At 42.9% G+C, this 21,692-nt stretch overlaps 2 protein-coding genes across 2 annotated transcripts in view; one reads left to right on the forward strand and one right to left on the reverse strand.

The window, feature by feature from the left end:
* Positions 1-5,104, forward strand: part of tspan12 (tetraspanin 12) — a 35,661-nt gene extending 30,557 nt beyond the window's left edge. The window contains exon 8 of the mRNA XM_080420836.1: positions 4,553-5,104. Coding sequence (XP_080276962.1) covers positions 4,553-4,909 — 357 coding nt within the window. The 3' untranslated portion in view covers positions 4,910-5,104. The remainder of the gene's footprint in view (positions 1-4,552) is intronic.
* Positions 5,105-20,166: 15,062 nt separating this feature from the next.
* kcnd2 (potassium voltage-gated channel, Shal-related subfamily, member 2) overlaps positions 20,167-21,692 on the reverse strand; it is a gene marked incomplete at both ends in the record, with an annotated part of 196,977 nt that continues 195,451 nt past the window's right edge. The window contains one exon of the mRNA XM_080421172.1: positions 20,167-20,368. Within this exon, the coding sequence (XP_080277298.1) occupies positions 20,167-20,368 (202 nt within the window). The remainder of the gene's footprint in view (positions 20,369-21,692) is intronic.

Genomic DNA, 21,692 nt, shown 5'->3' on the forward strand with positions numbered 1-21,692 from the left:
CCTGGGGTTGCCAGATTGGGCAGACAGAGTGCGCCCATTACATCCAATTAAGCATGGAAGCAGGGTCTATACGCTCTACCGGGCTGACACTGACTGTACTACTGCCTTTTTACACGTGTGCATACACACACCCACACACCAGCGCACACACACACACACACGTGTGCACACACACACACACACACACCGGCGCGTGCACACACACGCAGGCAGGCAGGCACGCACGCACGAACGTGCGCACGTGCGCACGCGCACACACACACACACACACACACACACACACACACACACACACACACACACACACACACACACACACACACACACACACACACACACACACACACACACACACGTACACATGTACACACATGTACACACATGCACACACATGCACGCTTGGAGCAAATCCATCCAATTTTGTTTCTCATTTTGTTCCAGAGAAGCTGGAAGGGTTGCAACAGCAGCTGCGTGCAAAGAAGCATAACATATTTCTTTTTTTTTTTTGTGTGTGCTTTACTTTTCCCATACAGATATACAAATGTATACACAAATGTGTATGTGCTTGCATTTGCTGCTCTTGCATTTGCGCTCGTGCACGCGCAACATACTCACACCTACACACAGTGGTGTAAAGTAACGAAGTACATTTACTCAAGTACCGTACTTAAGTACAATTTTGAGGTATTTTTTTTTTTTTTACTTTAATGGAGTATTTCCAATTTTCAGTACTTTTACTTCTACTCCACTGCATCTCAGAGACAAATGTTGTACTTTTACTCCACTACAATTATTTGACAACTTTAGTTACTAGTTACTTAGTAGACTTTGATTATTATTACAAAACATACATTAATCACTTCAGCCCTATATATAATTCGGCCATTTGAAAATAGACGATCTACAAGCTCACAATGCGCCGCATCGCGACGCATTGTGAGCTCTAGTACATTTTTCATTCCGGACTTTTAGTTGTGACAGAGTATTTCTACATTGCAATATTGATACTTTTACTTAAGTAAAAAAAATGTTCCACCCCTGCCTACACACACACACGCTCACATGGTCAATCTGTATCTCTGAACAATGTCTCAACAACTTCCTTTCTTTTCATTGTCCATCTCTCCATTCCTCTATCTTTGTCTCCTGCCTCTCTGTATCATTCCTTTGTGTAATGCAGTGGTCGGCTTCTGGTCTTTTTTTTATATAAAAGCAACAAATAAGAAAACGTCTCCCAGACTTGTAGCTGCTGAGTCAGCTGAAAAAAACAAAACCAAATTTCCATCTGATTCACTATCCTGCCCCGGATTTAGGGATTCTTTAGACCTGTCTAAAACCCCGCACGCATGCACACTCCTTAAAGATAAAGATTTTTTTTTAAATGTTTGTGTCTCATGAATTTCCCCTGTGAGCTTGTGTGTTGTGCATCATCCTGTCTGAGTTTAAGCCATTCATTCCGGGAACGCATCTGTGTCATTTTAGATTTCGTAAGCAAGAACTAAATTTTTCCGTTTTTGCATTTTTTATCCATAAATCAGTTCTATTGAACACCCTTTGCTTCTGACAAAACCAGCTAACTCCATTGGATCCTCAAACTTTCTGCTAAACCAGCTAAGTCCACCAAAGGGGGGTGGAGTTAGCTGGTTTTGCTGACTCCAGGCTCCACCCCCTTTTGACCTCAAACCACATTGTGAGCATTGAGGTTCTTATCATGATGAACAAAACCTCCTAACTCCACTTTTTGTTTTGTTTTTGTCATTTCCATTTTGGGGTTAGCTGGTTGCTGCCGGACAGCAGATATATCATTTTGGGTGTCCTTGACATGAAAAAAGTTTGAGAATCACTGATATTATAGCAACATAAGTATTTTTTCCAAAAAAACTGTTAGGATTTAGAAGACATTTGTAGAATCCCCCAGAAGCAAAGATTTGAGTTAAAAATGTTCACAAATATATATATATTTGCTAAAATTTTCATGATTTTTCTAAATAAATGCAGATCTACAAGCTATTTTAGAATAGCCAAAGTATAAGATAATGGTTATAAAGTGGTTAAAATCTAAAATGACAGATGCTTTCCCGGTCTCAATGGTTTAAGCCTACGACAGTGCTGTTCTGTTCTGATGACTGTGATTATGCAGTTTGTACACCAAACTCTCTGGTTGGTACTTTGCGCATTGTTACAGAGATAAACAAATGGAACGAGCTCAGTGGCTTTGCATGCAAAACAATACAATTTCAATTTCAATTCAAAGGGCTTTATTGGCATGAGAAAACATACGTTTACATTGCCAAAGCAGAAAGCATAATACAACAATACAGCAATACAATCAAAACGAAAAAGATGTACATTTGAAAGTCAGAATCTTCAATAGATCAATTTCTATGTACCAAGATCACTGGGTGCAGTTATAGTGCCGGAATATACCCAATGATAAGTCTTTAGGGTGGTTGTGTTCCGTTTGATATCCTTTTCCTATCACAGCAACTCACGAATCTTGCTGCTGTGTTTGCACATTGTTGTACTTCGCCCAGCAGATATGGGAGTTTTTTGTCATTGGTCATGTTTTCAAAATCTCTGTGTGTGGTTGTAATCTGTGGGAAGTAGATACACAATACATTGTGTCAACTAGGAGACAGGATACAGTGTGTGTGTGTGTGTGTGTGTGTGTGTGTGTGTGTGTGTGTGTGTGTGTGTGTGTGTGTGTGTGTGTGTGTGTGTGTGTGTGTGTGTGTGTGTGTGTGTGTGTGTGTGTGTGTGTGTGTGTGAGAGAGAGGGTGTGATGAGTCAGTCAGTGAGTAGTCCTCATACAGGCAGCAGTAGGGAGTATCAGTGAGAGGGGAATGTGTGAGGGAGTCAACCATGATCCACCTCTTCTCTCACCACCACGTCTGTCTGCATGAACAGCTCCATACTCCCCTCTCTCTCTCTCTCTCTCCTGTTCTTTCCCTCTGTCTCTATACCAACAGTAGTGTGGAGACTATCACACTCAGGCATGTGGCATCACAAAGTTAACTTCCCACTGGCAGAGAGAGAGAGAGAGAGAGAAAGAGGAATAGGTTTGACACAGTCTTCAAGCTGGCCTTTCCACACCTCTGCTCCTGTTCTCTGTCCTTCTGTCCCTCTCTCCCTCACTCCCTCCATCGCTGGGAGTGTTTGCCTTCTGGCTGCGTGCGAGAGTGTGTGTGCGTGTGTGTCCGTGTGTGTGTGTGTGTGTGTGTGTGTGTGTCCGTGTGTGTGTCCGTGTGTGTGTGTGTCTGTGTGTGTGTGCGCGCACGCGTGTGTGCATGCGCGTGTTCTGTTTGTTTTCCAGTGCAGCTGTTGCAGATTTCCAGGTCACACTCTGTGGGAGTGTTTCTTCTGCTTAGAGACAAACACTTTTATTATGAAATGTTTTCATTTTGACATATTAAAGGTAGGGTAAGTGATATGTTTTGGTTAAAACAAAAAGTTTTCTGTTAAAAAGTTATCTTCTCTATTTTCTGATTCCATATTTACTATAGAGGCCTTGTTCAATATCAGGAGTCTCCCTGTCTCTCCAGCTCTTTAATAAACAGACAATACATTTTCAGGTAGGTGACAAAATGTCAGCCAATCAGGAGAGAGTACCCATGTATCAGCTTAAATGTTATAATTTCACTTGTTTAATCTGTATCTTGACTGAGAGTTCCCTATCCTGATTGGATAAAATTTGTATCCCAACCTCAAAATACATTTTCTTTTTATTAAAGAGCTGGAGAGACATGGAGACCCCTGTTATTGAGCAAACGGTCTAGCAATGTGTACTATCAGAATATAGAGCTATTTAACACTTATTTTAACCAAAGAAAATCACTTACCCTACCTTTAAAAGGAATAACACATGAACATGGACTGACTATTAGTTCTTATCATGTTTTATTTGTGGGGAGAAGCCAAAGTATGACAATACCTTGCTTTGTTTTCTTTGTAAAATATTAATGGCCCCGAGGGGCAATTTGCTTTAGTTCAATACAAATACAGACAATACATTGTGCACAAACTCAATACAAGGTCTATATATCCCACACTGTCACAATGAATCATTGGGGAAAAGAAAGAGAGATGCGATTACAAAATGCGTTTGTTTATAAAACAATAGCAGATGGAAAATGGACAATCTGCATCTATTAATGCCGCCTTTGGGGACACTAAACCTCCACCCTGATGAAAGCGTCTGGAGCTTTGGAGGGTCCAAAACAAGGGTCTGTGCCTTTGAGATGACCCTCACTTCATACAGGTGCTGAAGGTTATGAAGGGTAGCACCAGTAATCATACTGCACCACTTGTGCACAATTATTTCCCAAATTGTTTCATGTTCACATTGAAACTTCTCAACTTCCTCAAAAAAGAGCAACAGTTGATTTGTCTTTTTAGCAGCTGGCTCACCTTTAACCATACATGGTACAGGGTTAGAGGGATGGAGCCTCCACCAAAAATTAAAACATTGTGTGTGTGTGTGTGTGTGTGTGTGTGTGTGTGTGTGCGTGTGCGTGTGCATGTGCATGTGCGTGCGTGTGTCTGTCTTGTATAGGGCTGCGGGCCAAAGATCTACAGTTTCATCCGGGGAACGAAGCAGCTCCAGGTACTGCGTTTCCTGGGCGTGTCCATAGGCGTGGCCCAGATCCTGGCCATGACGCTGACCCTCACCCTGCTCTGGGCGCTCTACTACGGCCGCAAGCCCCCCGAGCCCCCCGCGCCGCCGCCAGGGCCGGCGGACGACTTCACCCCGCTCACGGTCGTCCCCCACGGACCCTCGGGGGACGCGGCGGCGCTGCCCAATTTGGGCTACAATGGCCGGGCGCCGGAAGCCTGGGGATCGAACTCTCCCAACAGCGCCTGCACGCCTAATGGACACCACAGCCAGTTTGAAATGGAGAGGCTGTCCTAGCCCAGGACCACCCCCGGACCACCCGGTCCGACACAGAAAGAACAAAGCTGCTTTATGAAAGAACAGTGACAGGACTAAAGATAGCTCTGGTCCATTCCGCTAGAAGGAGTTCTCCTTAACGCTATGGGACTTTCCATCTTTTCCCCTCACACCCCCGGTAGCGCAGGCTGCGCAGCCTCTCGTCTTTAGTGAAAATAAATAAATACACTATTGCTACTCACCAAAACAAATAGGGTTTTATGGAGTTGAAAGCCTACTTAGTGGGAACACTGTGAGCCTCCCACCTCACGTCTAAAATAAACGTTTTGGCCCAAAAAGCTGATATTTCACCAGAAGGAAAAATCTGGAATCTAGAAAAAATCTATTGACCAGATTTTTCCTTCTGGTGAAATATTTTCTTTTCTGGCTAAAAAGTGTGTTTTAGACGTGAGGTGGGAGGCTCAGAGTGTTCCCACTAAGTAGAGTAGGCTTTCAACTCCATAAAACCGTCTTTGTTTTGGTGAGTAGCAAAAGTGTATTTTTTATTTTCACTAAAGACGAGAGGCTGCGCAGCCTGTGGTGCGAGCGCAAAGGCTCCAAAGTCCCATAGCGTTAAGGAGAAATCCTTCTAACGCTGTCTAGACTAAAGACAATATAATATCCCTTCAAGCTGAACTGACCATGTGGGGACTATGTGACAACCAGTGCCTTTTGGATACTTGGATACCTTCTTTGTTTCTGGTGACTTTGTGGCACTTTTTTTGACGAACCCTTTTGGATTTAGCAGCAGAGAGACACACTAAGCTTGTGTTCTCCTCAATCTAACCGAAACGACTGAGAAAAGAGGGATTTGCTTAGAAGATAGAACATTAGATTTGTCTGTTTTCCCCCCAAAAAACACTATTTCTCTTCTTTGGGATTGTCACCACTTAGCACAGATACATAAAAGTCTTAATTTAAACTCCTTTTTCTTTTTTGTTGTTGTAAAGATTTAGCTTCGGTAGCCTGCACCTTGGAACAGCACATGGAGTTACTGAGTCACTGTTTTGACACGTTTCATAATGGTTACGTTTACATGCACACAATAACGTCATTTCCCACAATGCCACACATCGGATGCACAAAACACAATCCAGCCTGCAGCTATCGCCATATGAGATGAAAGTTCAATGTTTCTATTTATTTTCTTGTTGTTTTCTTTTTTTTCTTTTTTATGTTGGTACAGTGTTCACCACCACCACCACCACTCACTGTACAGCAGGGGTCTTCAACAGGGGGTCCGGGACCCCTAGGGGGTCCTCAGAGTTACTACAGGGGGTCCCCCACATCTTTGTGTGATAGGATTCTGAGGGGAGTGAGGGGAACATAACATAAATAAATAAAAAATAGCCGATCTACAAGCTCACAACGCCTCGCAGCATGAGGCGTTGTAAGCTTGTAGATCTGCTATTTTTGCCAAAGGGGTTTGGTGATGAGGGAAAAAAGAGCTAACCAAGTACAGAACGGTCAAGTTTAGTATTGAGGCTTTAAAGTGGTTAAATGTCAGAAAATGACACATTAACGTGAATGAATAGAGAAGCTAATGTATAAAAAACAAACAAAAAAACATTCATTTGTACAACATTGATGATAGTGCTGCCAAACAAGCTATCTATGAAATCTATGAAAACGTTTAGGCTAATCTGCAACGCAGTTTTATACAATATGTAGTGGGGGTCCCTGCTTCAACTCTCTCTCTCTGCTAAGGGGTCCTTGGCTTGAAAAACGTTGAAGACCACTGCTGTACAGTAGTATGTGCGTGTAAACAAACACGCAGGAATTGCATCCATGTCAAGTTACTCTTGTTTTTGCCCCCACCCCCTCGTTGCTGTCCGGCAGAAACCAGCTAACTATCTTGACGCTTTTGCATTTTTTCCCATAAATCAGGCTATTGAACACCCTTTACGTCTGTGTGTTGGTAAAAAAAAATTTGAACCAATGAAATGCATTAAAAAGCGCTTCTGACAAAACCAGCTAACTCCATTGGATCCATTGGAACTAGCTAACCGGAGTTAGCTAGTTTTGCTGACTCCAGGCTCCACTCCCTTTTGACCTCCAACCTCATTGTGAGCTTGGAGGTCCATTCAGCTGTTCTTATCAATGATGAACAAAACCTCCTAACTCCACTTTTTTTTCATTTCCTGAAAAATGAACATTTTGGAGTTAGCTGGTTTCTGCCGGACAGCAGAGATATGATGGTGTTTTCACAGCCAAAGGAATCAAAAGTTTGAGCAGATATCTGGATGAGTTTGTTGGGTTAGGGTTCATCTGATTATGACAGGGACTGTAGTCTTTTCATTTCACCAGGTTATCATCCTTGTTGTTCAGATAGAGATGGGGTTATTAGTACGCATGTAACCGTGCCTATTATGTACTGCTTGAAAGCCGTGCCAAGACCTTTTTGTTTATATTGTCTTATAGAAACGCTGCATGGAGATTCATATTTAATAACATTTGTGTCTAAACAATATGTAGTTTGCCAGTAAACCTGGTTCCTGCCAGCCCTGTATGCTGTATGATTCCACACTGCACTTCAGAATGGCAGAGACCGCTCACTGCTTCACACAGAACGTGTTCTTCCACAAATGTGCGCATGTTTCCTTGCAGCAGTGGTGGAAAAAGTACTTAAATTCTGTACTTAAGTAAAAGTACCAATACTGCAATAGAAATACTCTGTTAGGGCGCGCTCCCACCAAGAGTTGGCTGGCCGCTGTTAAACGCAGGTTGTGCGCGGCCACAGTTTTTTGCAGCCAGCGGATTCTAAAAAACGGGAGTGTCGCGCCTGTCACTCACTTTCAGGAGCCTCCCCGTAGCCCGCACCGCCTGTGCCTGCTGCCTTGAGCACCATGTTGCTTCCTGAGTCTTGAGACGGTCCGCCTTCGACTCACCCGATTGGACAGAGGGAGAAAATCAGCGCCTGCCTCCAGCAGTTTTATGCTTAGTCGCGGAGAGCAGATAAACGCAAGGTCTGCGCGACTAGCGGAAAAATCTGCTCTTGCGTGAATCAACGCATTTGCATTGACAATGCATTGGCAGATTCTGCAAACAGCGGCCAGCCAACTCTTGGTGGGAGCGCGCCCTTACAAGTAAAAGTCCAGAGTTCAAATTTTACTTGAGTAAAAGTACAAAAGTATTGTCATCAAAATGTACTTAAAGTACCAAAAGTAAAAGTACTAAAATGTTTGAAAATAGCAGATCTACAAGTTCACGATGCGACGCGTTGTGAACTTGTAAAAATAGGGCTAAAGTGGTTAAAGTATGTTTCATAATATCATTTATATTGGAAAAGTAACTAGTAACTAAAGTTTTCATACAAATAATTGTAGTGGAGTAAAAGTACAATATGTGCCTCTGAGATGTAGTGGAGTAGAAGTAAAAGTATTGGAAATTGGAAATACTCAAGTAAAGTAAAAGTACCTCAAAATTGTACTTAAGTACAGTACTTGAGTACATGTACTTGTCTTAGTTACTTTCCACCACTGCTGATGAAGCAGCAGCGTCCAGACGTGTGGATTGTGCAGTGAACGCCAGCTGGTGTCGCACCGTGAATATGTCGCCTAATTGGACTCTATCTGCCTGATACATTTCTCATTATAGTAAGGTCATGTTTCTACTAGCTGTGTGCGTTGAATTAAAGTGATTCTTGACTTGCACTGGAACAAATCTAATAACTAAGTACAGCAGTTGAACTCGGTTAAAGGTAGGGTAAGTGATTTTCCTTTGGTTACAATAAGTGTTAAATAGCTCTATGTTCTGATTGTACTCATTAGAGTGTTTGTTCAGTAACAGGAGTCTCCATGTCTCTCCAGCTCTTTATTAAACGGATTAAAATGCATTTTCTCAGGTCGGGATACCAATTAAACAAGTGAAATTGGAAGTGATGACACAAAGAAATGAGCAGACAAAATTGGAACTGTAACACTGATAAATGGGTGCTCTCTGCCGATTGGCTGACATGTTGTCACCTACTTAGAACGTGTATTTTCTGTTTATTAAAGAGCTGGAGAGACGGGGAGACCCCTGTTACTAAACAAACACTCTATAGCTCTGATTACAATCAGAATAAAGTGTGTGTGTGTGTGGGGGGGGGGGGGTTAACCAAAAAGTACTTACCCTACCTTTAAGGGTCTGATTAAAACACTCATAATTGACATTCACTTTTGATATTCAGTTATTTACAAATGTTAAAACTGAGGTGAAAATGCTTTCAGTACTGGCTGTACCCTAACAAGCTGGTCTGCTCCTTTCAAGAATGTTGCACTGGAGGTTACTCACTGATGTACACAAGAAATTTAGAGTGTTCATATGTGTGGCTGCTGGCTTTTGATGCATTGCAGCATTTGCCATCAGGACACACAAGAGTTGTTTGACCAAGTCGGTTTTCACAATGTACAGTGGTGGAAAGAGTACTCAAATGTTGTACTTATGTAAAAGTATCAATATTGCAATGTAGAAATACTTCGTTACAAATAAAAGTCCGGAATTCAAAATTTACTTGAGTAAAAGTACAAAAGTATCGGCATAAAAATGTAATTAAATGTACCAAAAGTAAAAGTACTCATTATGCAGAATGTCCCATTTCAAGTTTTCAAATGAATACAAATCTTTTGAAAATAGCTACAAGCTCACAATGCGTCGCATCGCGACTCATTGTGAGCTTGTAGATCGTCTATTTTCAAATAGACAAAGTTTAAATCGTGTTAATGTGTGTTTTGTAATAATAATCAAAATCTACAAAGTAATAATAATAATAATGAATTGCATTTTTATATATACTCTGAGATGTATAGTGGAGTAAAAGTTAAAGTATAAACAATTGGAAATACTTCAGTAAAGTAAAAGTACCTCAACATTTTACTTAAGTACAGTACTTGAGTACTTGTACTTAGTTACTTTCCACTACTGGATTTGACCAAGTCGTTTTTCACAATGTGGCAGGAAAGGCCTCTGTGGGTCATTGGACATTCTGGACCGCACATTGCATCATGGACATCACTTTCTATCTCAGCGGTTTTGTGCAAAATAGATAGAGATAGAGATTAAGTGAACTGGATGTAGGGGTAAAACAATAATGTAGAAAATGTCCTCAGAATTGAAAACGAAAAACAAAAAGTGGAGGTAGAAATCTTTTGGAGATTGCGCAATAAATAGTGACAGAAACACCTTGGTTGAATTTATGTTGACTTAGCAATGTTCCCACTCCCATCCTGCCCTAAAGTAATACATTCTTGAAAGAGTTTCAATTTTTCTGATGGATGTGTTTTCGGAATCATTCTCTGTTCAGGTGGCCTGTTAATCCTCTCTCAGCTGAAGGAAACATACCCCAATGAAAAATGTTGTTTTGTGTGCTACTCTCAAAGTTTGCTACTTTGTTGGGAACATACACCATGTAAGAATCTTCACACACACGCACACGCACACACAAAGCTTAACAATTTATTTATGTCCACACATAGGGAAAGCATACAGGGACACAAATATTTTAGGAGCAGTAAAGGTTACATTCACAAACTCATGGATTATGTCCTCATGATACAACACGCATGTCACTCAGCACTCCATGGGCACATGTAGCGGCAGCTCCGCCACATATGGCAGAACAATAGAGAGTGAGACAGCACAATACTTTGCCAGCCTTTCTGCCTCGTCTTTGGGCATCCCAAGTTGTTGAAACCCTTCGACAACCAGTCCGTGGGTATGTCCTTGGCTGGATCACCAGAGGACACAAAGTTCTTTGTCTTGCACTGCTGCTTGGTGTTAAAGCACTCTCTGTAGTTGTTCTCATGGGCCTGGAAGTCCCACCTGGCATTCAGGTAGCGTCGGCTGTTGGTAGATTCCACCGGTGAGAAGTGCCTTCTTGTATGCAAACCACAGAGTCCACAGAAGTTGCAAATGCATCCACTGCACCTACTACATTCACGATGTTACAACGAGGCAGTTTAACGTCATGCCCAGGACACACACACACACACACACACACACACACACACACACACACACACACACACACACACACACACAATTGCAGTATAGGACAAGTGTATGTGGTGGTAGTAGCAACGGCAACTGTAGATGTGTTCCTCCTGAGTCTCCTCTCCTGTCTCCTGGCTGTCCTTTCCTCCTCCAGCATTTGGGTCCCATCCCGGCACAGCTGACGCCAGGTGTTACGGTCAGCAGCAACATCCTCCAGGGCCTCAGGTCTGATTTGACATTTCTTTAACGCAGTCTTCAGCTGTTCTTTATATCGCTTCTTCTGCCCTCCAGCAGAGCGTCGAGCCGTCGACCATGGTGTAGCTGGCCATATAGCACTCTGCGAGGCAGGCGGTTTGAGGGCATCCTTACTACATGGCCCAGCCATCGTAGCTGGTGCTGAGTAACTGTGGCCTCAATACTCCTGCAGTTGGTCTTTGAGAGTACTTCAGAGTGAGGCACTCGATCACGCCAGGTAATTCCCAGGATGCGCTGAAGTATGTGGAACTGCTCTAGGGCCCTGATGTGGCGGCCGTAAGTTACCCAGGCTTAGTCGGACTAGTTACCTTGCAGATATAAATTATTATATTATAAAACATACATTAACCACTTCAGCCCTATTTTATACATAGGCTATTTGAAAATAGCCGATCTGCAAGCTTGTAGATCTTCTATTTACAAACATTTTAGTACTTTTACTTTTGTACACACACACACACACACGCACACGCACACACGCACACACGCACACACACACACACACACACACGCACACACTCATCCTAGTTATGGGAACCCACCTAGGAATGGATACGCTGATATGAATATCAGCCCAAATATAGATGTGACTCAGGATGTACAGAGAGACGTCTTCTTCCTTCCATCTGGTGTTGGTTTCACAGTGAGCCTCAGCTCAGTTTGCAGGCTATATGGTGAATCATCTTATATTCAGTAACATAAGCCCTAAGGAACAAAAGGCGAGAGAGGTCATTTAATGGTCCATGTCAATGTCCGGTGGTGGACTAAGCACTCAACCCCAGTACCTGACTCAAAGTGCGGGTTTGAATCCACTGTGCTAGCCTGGCATGGCCAGACTAATATCACTGCGTAGATATTAGTCTGGAATCTCTGTGGTCCCTCACAACTTCGGAGGGAGAGAAGTCCAGTCTGGAACCAGGCTATTGTCAATGAAAATGGACATTTAAAGGGAAAAAAGTACAAACTTTGGCAGGCTACTAGTCCTACATACTTACACCTAGAACCCCCATTCAAACTTTAACATTTTCATCTTAATGTGGACATGTTTGCCTGAAAAGGAATCTTTGAAATGTTTCATAGTTTTAGAATTGTACTTCTTTAAAAGTTCAGAGATTTATAATGGAGGTCGATGGAAGATTTTGGGACCTCAAAAAAACACTTTCACCTAGAAACTCCATTCACAGTTCAAAAAAATCCACCTTACTGTGGACATGCATCCTTGAGATGTTTTACTTTGAAATGATTTGTAGTTTTTGAAATATTTAACTTTAAGCGCCCAATTCATTATCAATGGCAATGCATGGGGTGACCTAAAAAAAAACACTTTCACCCAGAAACTCCACTCCAACTCCAATGTCTTACTCAGTGACACCTCAACATGTGTCCTGGCCTAGAATCGAACACAGATCGACCAGGGCCTCTGGATCCCCCAGGTAAGCTCACTGACCACTCAGCTATGGTCGAGTACTGCTCACTACTGAGTTATTTTCATATAATATTTATATTGTTTCTCTGTTATTACTAGCGGTGGTGGAAAAGGTAGTCACATTGTGTACTTAAAGGGGTAGTTGACCCCCAAAATAACTTTTTTTCTATGGATTACTCACCCCATGGAGCCTTGAATTCATGGATATTTTTTTGTTTTAGTCGCATTCCTTCCTTTATTATTTGATTATAATAAATTTGTCCCCATTGATTCCGGTAGGAGACACAAATGCATTTGTGTCTCCTACCGGAATCAATGGGGACAAATTTATTATAATGAAATTATTGGCTTAGGAATGTGACAAAAACTAAAAAATATCTATGAATTCAAGGCTCCATGGGGTGAGTAATCAATAGAAAAAAAGTTATTTTGGGGGTGAACTACCCCTTTAAGTAAATAGTAGCACACAATGTAGAAATACTTTGTTACAAGTGAAAGTACCAGTAGTATTACCAAATAATTGCAGCAGAGTATGTCTTGCTCAGGAACATACTGCAGCAATCGGGTCTTGAACTTGTGACCTTCGGCTCACTATGCAGCCACTCTATCCATTCACCTACAGCATGATATCTGTGGATCTAAAACATTTTGAGGTCAACGCCCCCACGTGAAAAGATGTAGTGTCAGGGACCCCCATGAGAAAGATTTATATTTAATACTTAAAAAGAATATATTATATGTTTTTTCCAAATTTGTCGATACTTTCACACAATGTCAGGGATAGGAATCAAACCTATAACATTCTGGTTCACAGGCGTGCCTTGCCATGGATTGGCAAGGCACTTTTTTTAAAGTTTTAAATACAAATCTTTCTTATGGGGGGCACCAGAAAGATATGTATATAAATATGTATTTTTAAAGTGCACTGGCACTCCATGTTTTGAAAACTACTTGAAGTAGGGCTCAATGGGTAGAGTGACTGCCTGGTAAGCATGAGGTTAGAGGTGTGTCAGACTGTCCCTTATGACAGGTCAAATGGCATCAACGGAGGAGAAAATAAATCGTAGGACATTTACCCTAATTTGATCTGCAAAGATAATAATTTAATTACCCACAGGTTGAGAACCAACTGTTCAATGGTGCTTGCCTGTGTTCTATAGTGCTTCTGTACCAACATGAATGGTACAGATGTAGTTGTTATAACCATTTGCCTGTGTACTCGACTGTAAAAGAACAGGGCACGGTTAAGTTAACCTGTCCTGCTGGAGGAGGTGTGTGAACCGTTACTGACTAATGACTTTAATTTCAGAGGCTTTACTGGGAAGATATCCCTGAGATAAAATCCCTTGTGTATCTCTTCTCTCTCTCCCCGTCCCACCCCCTCCAGCTCTCTAGCTCTCCTTTCCCCAGTGGTGGAAAGTAACTAAGTACATGTACTTAATTTAAGTACAATTTTGAGGTATTTGTACTTCACTTGAGTTTTTCCAATTTCCAATACTTTTACTTCTACTCCACAACATCTCGGATCCAAATATTGTACTTTACTCCACTACAATTATTTGACAACTTAGTTACTAGTTACTTTGCAGATTTAGATTATTATTACAAAACATACATTAACCACTTCAGCCCTATATACATTTCGGCCATTTGAAAATAGCCGATATACAAGCTCACAATGCGTCGCGATGCGACGCATTGTGAGCTTGTTGATCTGCTATTTTCAAAAGATTTTTTTATTATTATTTTATTTGTTGAACTTGTGAAATGGGATATTCTGCATAATGAGTAGCCTACTTTTACTTTTGGTACTGTACTTTAAGTATATTTTGATGCCAATACTTTTGTACTTTTACTCAAGTACATTTTGAATTCCGGACTTGTAACAGAGTATTTCTATATTGCAGTATTGATACTTTTACTTAAGTAAAACATTTGAGTACTTTTTCCACCACTGCTCTGGCCCACTCTCCTTCTCTTCCTCTCCCCTCCCCTTGCTGAGTTTGCAGCATGACACTGAAGGCTATGATTTATGGACCAGGAATAGGTGTGTATAGCATCAGCATGGCTGTTGTATGGGGGCTTTACAAAAGACATATTGTTCTCTCACTGTTCCTACGTCCCATTCACTGTGTCCCTGTTGATGTGCGCTGTGTGTGTGCAGAGAGAGAGTTAAGACGGCGTGTCCAAACACTGAACGTCTTCATTACTTTAGTAGCCTATCTGCTATAGTGATAAAAGGCCAACGTCTCATTTCCTGGTTCCACGCCATATGGCATCACCGCGGTGACACCACTGTATACTGGTCCCTGGCAGATGAGCAGTATGTGTGTGTGTGTGCGTGTGCGTGTGCGTGTGCGTGTGTGTGTGTGTGTGTGTGTGTGGCCTTCTGCCTCAGAGTCACTGGTCACAGAAAAATTATTCTTTAGGGCACTGAATATCTATCTCTCCTCTGTTCCCTGCAATTGTCCAGTGATGGGAAAAAGTACTCAAATGTTTTGTTTAAGTAAAAGTATCAATACTGCAATTTAGAAATACTCTGTTACAAGTAAAAGTCTGGAATTCAAAATATACTTGAGTAAAAGTACAAAGGTATTGGTATCAAAATATACTCAAAGTACCAAAAGTACAAGGTACTCATTATGCAGAATGTCCCATTACACACGTTTTCAAATGTATAACACATGTATACAAATCTTTTGAAAATAGCAGATCTACAAGCTCATATTGCGACGCATTGTGAACTTGTTGATTGGCTATTTTCAAATTGCCGGTATATAGGGCTGAAGTGGTTAATAAAAGTACAATATTTTCCTCTGAGATGTAGTGGAGTAGAAGTAAAAGTACTGAAAATTTGAAATACTCCAGTAAAGTGAACAAACCTCAAAATTGTACTTAAGTACTGTGTTGAGTAAATGTACTTAGTTACTTTACACCACTGTGTGTCTGTATGTGTGCGTGTGCGTGTGCGTGTGCGTGTGCGTGTGCATGTGCGCGTGCATGTGGCCTTCTGCCTCAGAGTCACCGGTCACAGAAAATAACTCTTTAGGGCACCGTATATCTATCTCTCCCTGCTCTCTGCTCTGTGCACTGTAATTGTCTCTGCACCCAAAGCCGTTTTATACTCTTTCTCCATCCCTCTGTCCCCCTCCGTCCTCTCTCTCTCCCCACTCCCTGTACAGCATGTCTGCCCCCCCCCCACCCCCCGACAGTAAATTGAGCCCGGGTGGGAATAAAACCATTACTCTCTGACCCCCGGGGTAAAAATAGCATGGGGCAGAAATAGTTTGGCAACAGTCCTCGCCAGGGCTCTCTATCTAACCCCCCCTCCGGTCTGACTCCGTCCCCTCTCCCTCCGTCCCTCCCGACCCCAACCCCTACAGTATGTCCTGTACACCAGTGATTGTCAAACTTTTCAATGCCACCCCCCACCCATCCCACTTACAGAACCAATGCTGTACACAACCCCGCCTCCAGGACAAACAAACCCACCTTGCTACAGTATGTGTTGTTGTTGTCCGCAATGCAACCTGGACAGTCCTGGGGACAAAACATCTCAATTACCAAAGGCTCCCTATAGTGAGAAGAAAACACTGGCATGTGCACACACACACACACACACACACACACACACACACACACAGAGAGCCAAGGCCAATCATTCTACGCAGCAAAATCCTAAGAGTTAATTTCTGCTTTGGCGCAGTTACATTGGGGACCAGGCTGGGATCAGGTTTTCTGGGGTGCGGGGGGGTAGTCGTAGAGTAGCAGTGTAGGCCTGCCTGCAGCCCAGAAAACCTAATGTCGCGCCTCCTTTAGCCTGGGGGGGGGGGGGGGATTCCCCCACTGGCCTGAGGGGATTCCCATTTGGATGAGTGGTAGATGGTTGGTTTCCCACGCGGGGGACCCAGAATCAGCTCTATACGGTACAGCTACATCCACTGATTGACTGGCGTTTCACTAGTGAGAGACCACACCTCTACTTCAGTTTAACAGTTTATTGAAACGTATAACGAGATGAATATGGAACGGGATGAGGAACCTAAGGTAGGGCGAGACTCAGGAGCTGACGGCCATCGTTGCTCGATCTACTCGGGGAGCGGTCGGTCGTCTCTGCTCCGTCACCGCCCCCCCCCTCCCCTGGATTCCTAGAGAAAGAAGAGACAGAAGGAAGAAGAGCGAGAATCGAGAGGGAAGGAGGAGGTTGGGGTGGAGGAGGACGACGAACGTGAAAGAAAGGAATAGCAGAAATAGCCGATCTACAAGTGCAGTACTCACGACAACCCATGTTTGGTCTGTCGTGAAGCGGAACGAACAAGTTGGTTGATAAATCGCAGGTGTATTTACACTGTGGTGATTGCACCAAGGATTGGCTGTGGTGAGTGGAGGCAGGTGTAGCATAGAGTTAAATATAATACCGGAGATCATTCACTTGTATGGAGTTGCTCACCCAGGGCATACTCCCTTTTCACCCCTTCTTCCGGGTTGGGAAATGTGACGGGCGGGGCCTATTTGGGGCCTATATGTGACGCGTTTTGCGTCACGGAGGTGACGCGTTTTGCGTCGCCTCCATGCTCAACACCGTGCGCAAGCTCGTGAGTCGAGCCCATTGGTCGAAACCGCTTTTCCTCGTTCATGTGTCGGGCCCCAGCCGTAATAAGCTGCAGTACCTATGAACGGCCAGCATGTGTCCAATGCACTTCACTGCTCCCTCTCGGTTCTGGGGGCTTGAGGTGTAGTGGATACGGGCGATTGTGAATGGGGAGTGGCTAATGAGTGAAGGCGGGAAGCAATTGAGAACGGGGAATGGCCGTAATAAGCAGAGGGGTGGTCTCCACTCCTGAACCTGCATTGTATACAAATTTATATCGGATCATTGTGTCAAATGTCAAAGGAGACACCCAGGCCGTGTGTGAGCATTTTAATAGGACAACTATTTATTCTATTTACTCATAGACACGGCACCAGACTAAAACCATTGAATTGTATGCTCTTTTTAATATTATTCTCAATAATTCATATACAGGTATTTTGTCAAAGAAGAACACAAGCTGAAACAAATCAAAAAGTCATTAGTTATCATAATCATCCTCTGGAATTCCCTCAATTTACATATTTGTCATGTACAAGTTTGGAATCATCCTTAAAACCCGGACACCGTTACCAGCACCCAACCTCCGTCCCACCTCCACCCACCAGCCATCTAAGCGAAGTTTCCCTTTTTCAGTCACAAAGAAACAGAGACAGACATGGAGACTGCTCTGGTGCAAGTATCAAACCCAAAGCCTCTGGCAAACGCATGCATTTTTTTTACTAACGGTAACCCTTTAGAAAAATATTGATGTCGCTGAACATAACATGAGATAAAAAAACAAAACAAATAGACACTACAACTTGTCATGGAAATGAACAGAAAAAAACGAAACAACCAAAAAGAAAAAAAGAAGGAAAAAAAAGACTAAACCGAAATGAGTCACTACACTGAACAACGATTTACAGCACGTGTGCACTAGCAACACTTGTGATAATCATAATTTTCTCTCTCTTTTTTTTAAAGCCGGCCCCCTCCCCCCACCAAAGAAAAAACTGAAAACAAATGTTCTTAAAAATATGTTTCTATACCCAAGCCCCCAACCCTCTTCCAACCACCCCTTCACCCCTAAAATACAAAGCATAGGCTATTTATGACTTTTTTTTTTTTTTTTTACAAAAACAAGAGAAAGAAAAATATAGCATTGCATATGTCACATTATAGTCAAGCAATAATGGATAATGGTTTGGGTTTTGAAGGGGAAGAGGGCTCTGCGGGTTCAACCAGGTTTGCATGTTGACTTAAAATTGTCTTGTTTGGTCCGACTTTGTCGACCGTCTTAAAAAAAAAAAAAAAAAAAAGGTCCATTCCAGTCATTAAGAAATCCATCAGTATTGTACCATTAAGCTCAACCATGTGCTTAACATGAGCCCTGGGAGGTGAAAAGTTGGACATCATAAGTTTGGCTCATCAGCTGCAAAACATGAGAATAAACTGTTATTGACTGTAAGTGACTGTTCTGTGCCATGGTGGGAAAGCACTTGGAGAGCGTCCGCTACCACCTTGAAAATGACCCGTTCAAGTCATTAATGATACATTAATGATGCATTTTAAAACGCCACGGTGGTCAGTGAGTAAAAGTCAGGCCTTGTGCGACGAGTCAGCAAACCCAAAAATGAAAACCTTGTGAACAAATCCACGCTTTGGAAATGAAAACACACGCCAGCTCTCTGTGTCAAAGAAGTCCGCTCACAGTTTGTCCCAAAAGGTAAATTAAAATCCTCTTTGTATCAAAATGGAATGGATTCAAATAAGAACATGTTCATCTCGAGACATCGATATTCACCACCGGTGTCTGCTTAAAGAACATCTACTCTCAATCAAAGTGATAGCCCAGCCAGAAAAAACAGAGTTCTTTTAAACTCCTAAAATGCGGCATTGACACAAATTCATAAACATAAAAACAACTAAAACATAAAACCATTTCAGGTCAGGCAACATGTGGGTTGTTTTTTGGAAGCAAGACAACCAAGATAAATGTCATCTCTGGTGCAGAGAGAAAGAGATCCTTATTCTGTTTTTTTTTTTTTTTTCTGTAACGGCAGCAAAGGTTTTCACAATGGCCATTCGCTTTGTGAACACGATGAACAAGATGTGTGTGTGTGTGTGTGTGTGTGTGTGTGTGTGTGTGTGTGTGTGTGTGTGGGTGTGTGTGTGGTGGGGGGGAGGTATGTACAGAGAAAGATGGAGTCTTGTTCATACAGGAAAGGCAGTCAGCTATGAGGGGTGGGAACGCTAACTGATATATTTATATTTAACATATATACACAGAGAAGAACACAGAGGCTGTGCGGTAAAGATCCAACCTCTTATTGCTCAATGCCGACTGGCAAGTAACTCATAAAATCACAAAACACAAGCAAGAGCAGTGGGGCCATGCACACGTACATACAGACAGACAGACAGACAGACGGACTGATGAATGGACGGACGGACAGAACGGACGGACAGGCATGCACTGAGACATCCACGCGTGAATGCCCGCGCGCTCACGCGTGCACGCGTACAGCTCCCCTCGTTGCTCAGACACGCTTAACGCAGACATGTTCCATGCACACCCCCCTTTTTGCTCTGCATTTTGTTGAAAGTTGTTTCACACTCCGAGTTTTCCCCGAATCTACGGTGTCAGAGCTCTCAAAAAGACTAAAATACCATCTCATGATACCACCGTTTGCTGTGGTAAAAAAAAAAAAGAAAAGAAAATGTACAACCTCAACGCTGGCTTCCGTTCTTATGCGCTTTAAGACATTAGAATTGGAACGTACGTAATATTGGGAAGAAAAATAAAAAAATAGTGGCTAATGACTGAAAGATGTTTTCATGGAGGATAGTACCAAGCTGCTAACGCTGCTCCCTGCAGCCTAGCGATGCTGGTAACGGTTTTTTTCCGAACCCGCGACAGTCCCATCTTTTTTTTTGTGTCATTTATTTTCCTTCCCCCTAAGCGGGGCTGGGGTTGCCATGTCACGAGAGGACGGCATGGGGTCGGAGGTTCTAGAGGGCGGACACCCTGACGATGTTGGCCTGGGAGTAGTCCGCGGAGCTGGGCGCCGGCGGCGCGTCCCCTTCCGGCGGCGTGAGGACGGACGGGCGGGACGACGCCTTGGACATGCTGATTACCGCCGCCGTCATGTAGGGGGCGCCGTCACAGTTCAGGGGCACCCGCTCGTCGAACTTGGCGTTCAGATTGGAACGGCTATAACGGCAAAAAAGAGAGAAACACACACACACACACGCAAGCACACACATACACGCACGCACACGCGCACACACACACATACATAAAGGTTATAGGAATGCAACGGTTTTGTGACTGGGGCGGCCATAGCTGAGTGGTTAGTGAGCCCGCCTAGGGAGCCAGAGGCCCTGGTTGCCCCAGGTACGATTCCAGGCCAGGCCAGCAAATGTGTTGATGAAATGAAATTTGTCCCTGAGCAAGACTCTTAACCCCTAATTGCTCACAGGCACAAGGACTTTCATGAACGGACCTGTTAAAGGAATTATCCTTATCCTTACAGAATTTTAAAACAGTCAAATTCAAGCGCCTCTCTTCTTTTGAAGTAGCATGATCCAATGCAAGAGATATTACTGTACTGGGTAGTGGGGCTATGGCAGTGGTGTAAAGTACATTTACTCAAGTACTGTACTTAAGTACCATTTTGAGGTATTATTTCCAATTTTCAGTGCTTACACTTCTACTCCACGACATCTCAGAGGCAAATATTATGCTTTTACTCGATTACAATTATTCGAAAACTTTAGTTACTAGTTACTTTGTACATTTTGGTTATTATTACAAAACACTTTCAGCCCCGCCCCCTATATACAAAATTCGGCCATTGGAAAATAGCCGATCTAAAAGCTCACAATGTGTCGCGATGCGACGCATTGTGAGCTTGTAGATCGGCTATTTTCAAAAGATTTTTGTACATTTTATACATTGGAAAACTCAAATGTATAAAAATGGGACCTTCTGCGTAATGAGTATTTTTACTTTTGGTACTATAAGTACATTTTGATACCAACACTTCTGTACTTTTATCCAAGTAAATGTTATATTCCAGACTTTTACGCAAAGAGTCTCCTTTGTGTCTCCTACCAAAACCGCTGCCTACCGGTCCGCTGGTCATCAAATTATTGGTTTAGGAATGCGACAAAAACTAAATGATTTTTGGGTGAACTATCCCTTTAAAGCAATAGATTCTCAAACAGCAGAGTGTTCTGTCAAGCTGGTTGAAACATGTTGGCCAAACAGTGACTAGCGCTCGCACGCTGTGAACATCTCTTTGACTGATTGGGAGAGCCCGACGCTACGAAATATGAGCTAATTCGCACATCGGAATGAAGTGGAAAAAGCCTCTGGAGAAGAAGGGAGGACCGATAAGGAGAGACTGAGACTGAAAGAGGGCAGGAGATAGAGTGACCAGGGTCACAGTGCTGATACAGCAGAGAGAGAGAGAGAGAGAGAGAGAGAGAGAGAGAGAGAGAGAGAGAGAGAGAGAGAGAGAGAGCGAGAGCGA

The sequence above is a fragment of the Gymnoscopelus braueri genome, assembly GCF_963280865.1.
Source record: "Gymnoscopelus braueri genome assembly, chromosome: 23".
In the NCBI taxonomy this organism is placed as follows: Eukaryota; Metazoa; Chordata; class Actinopteri; order Myctophiformes; family Myctophidae; genus Gymnoscopelus; species Gymnoscopelus braueri.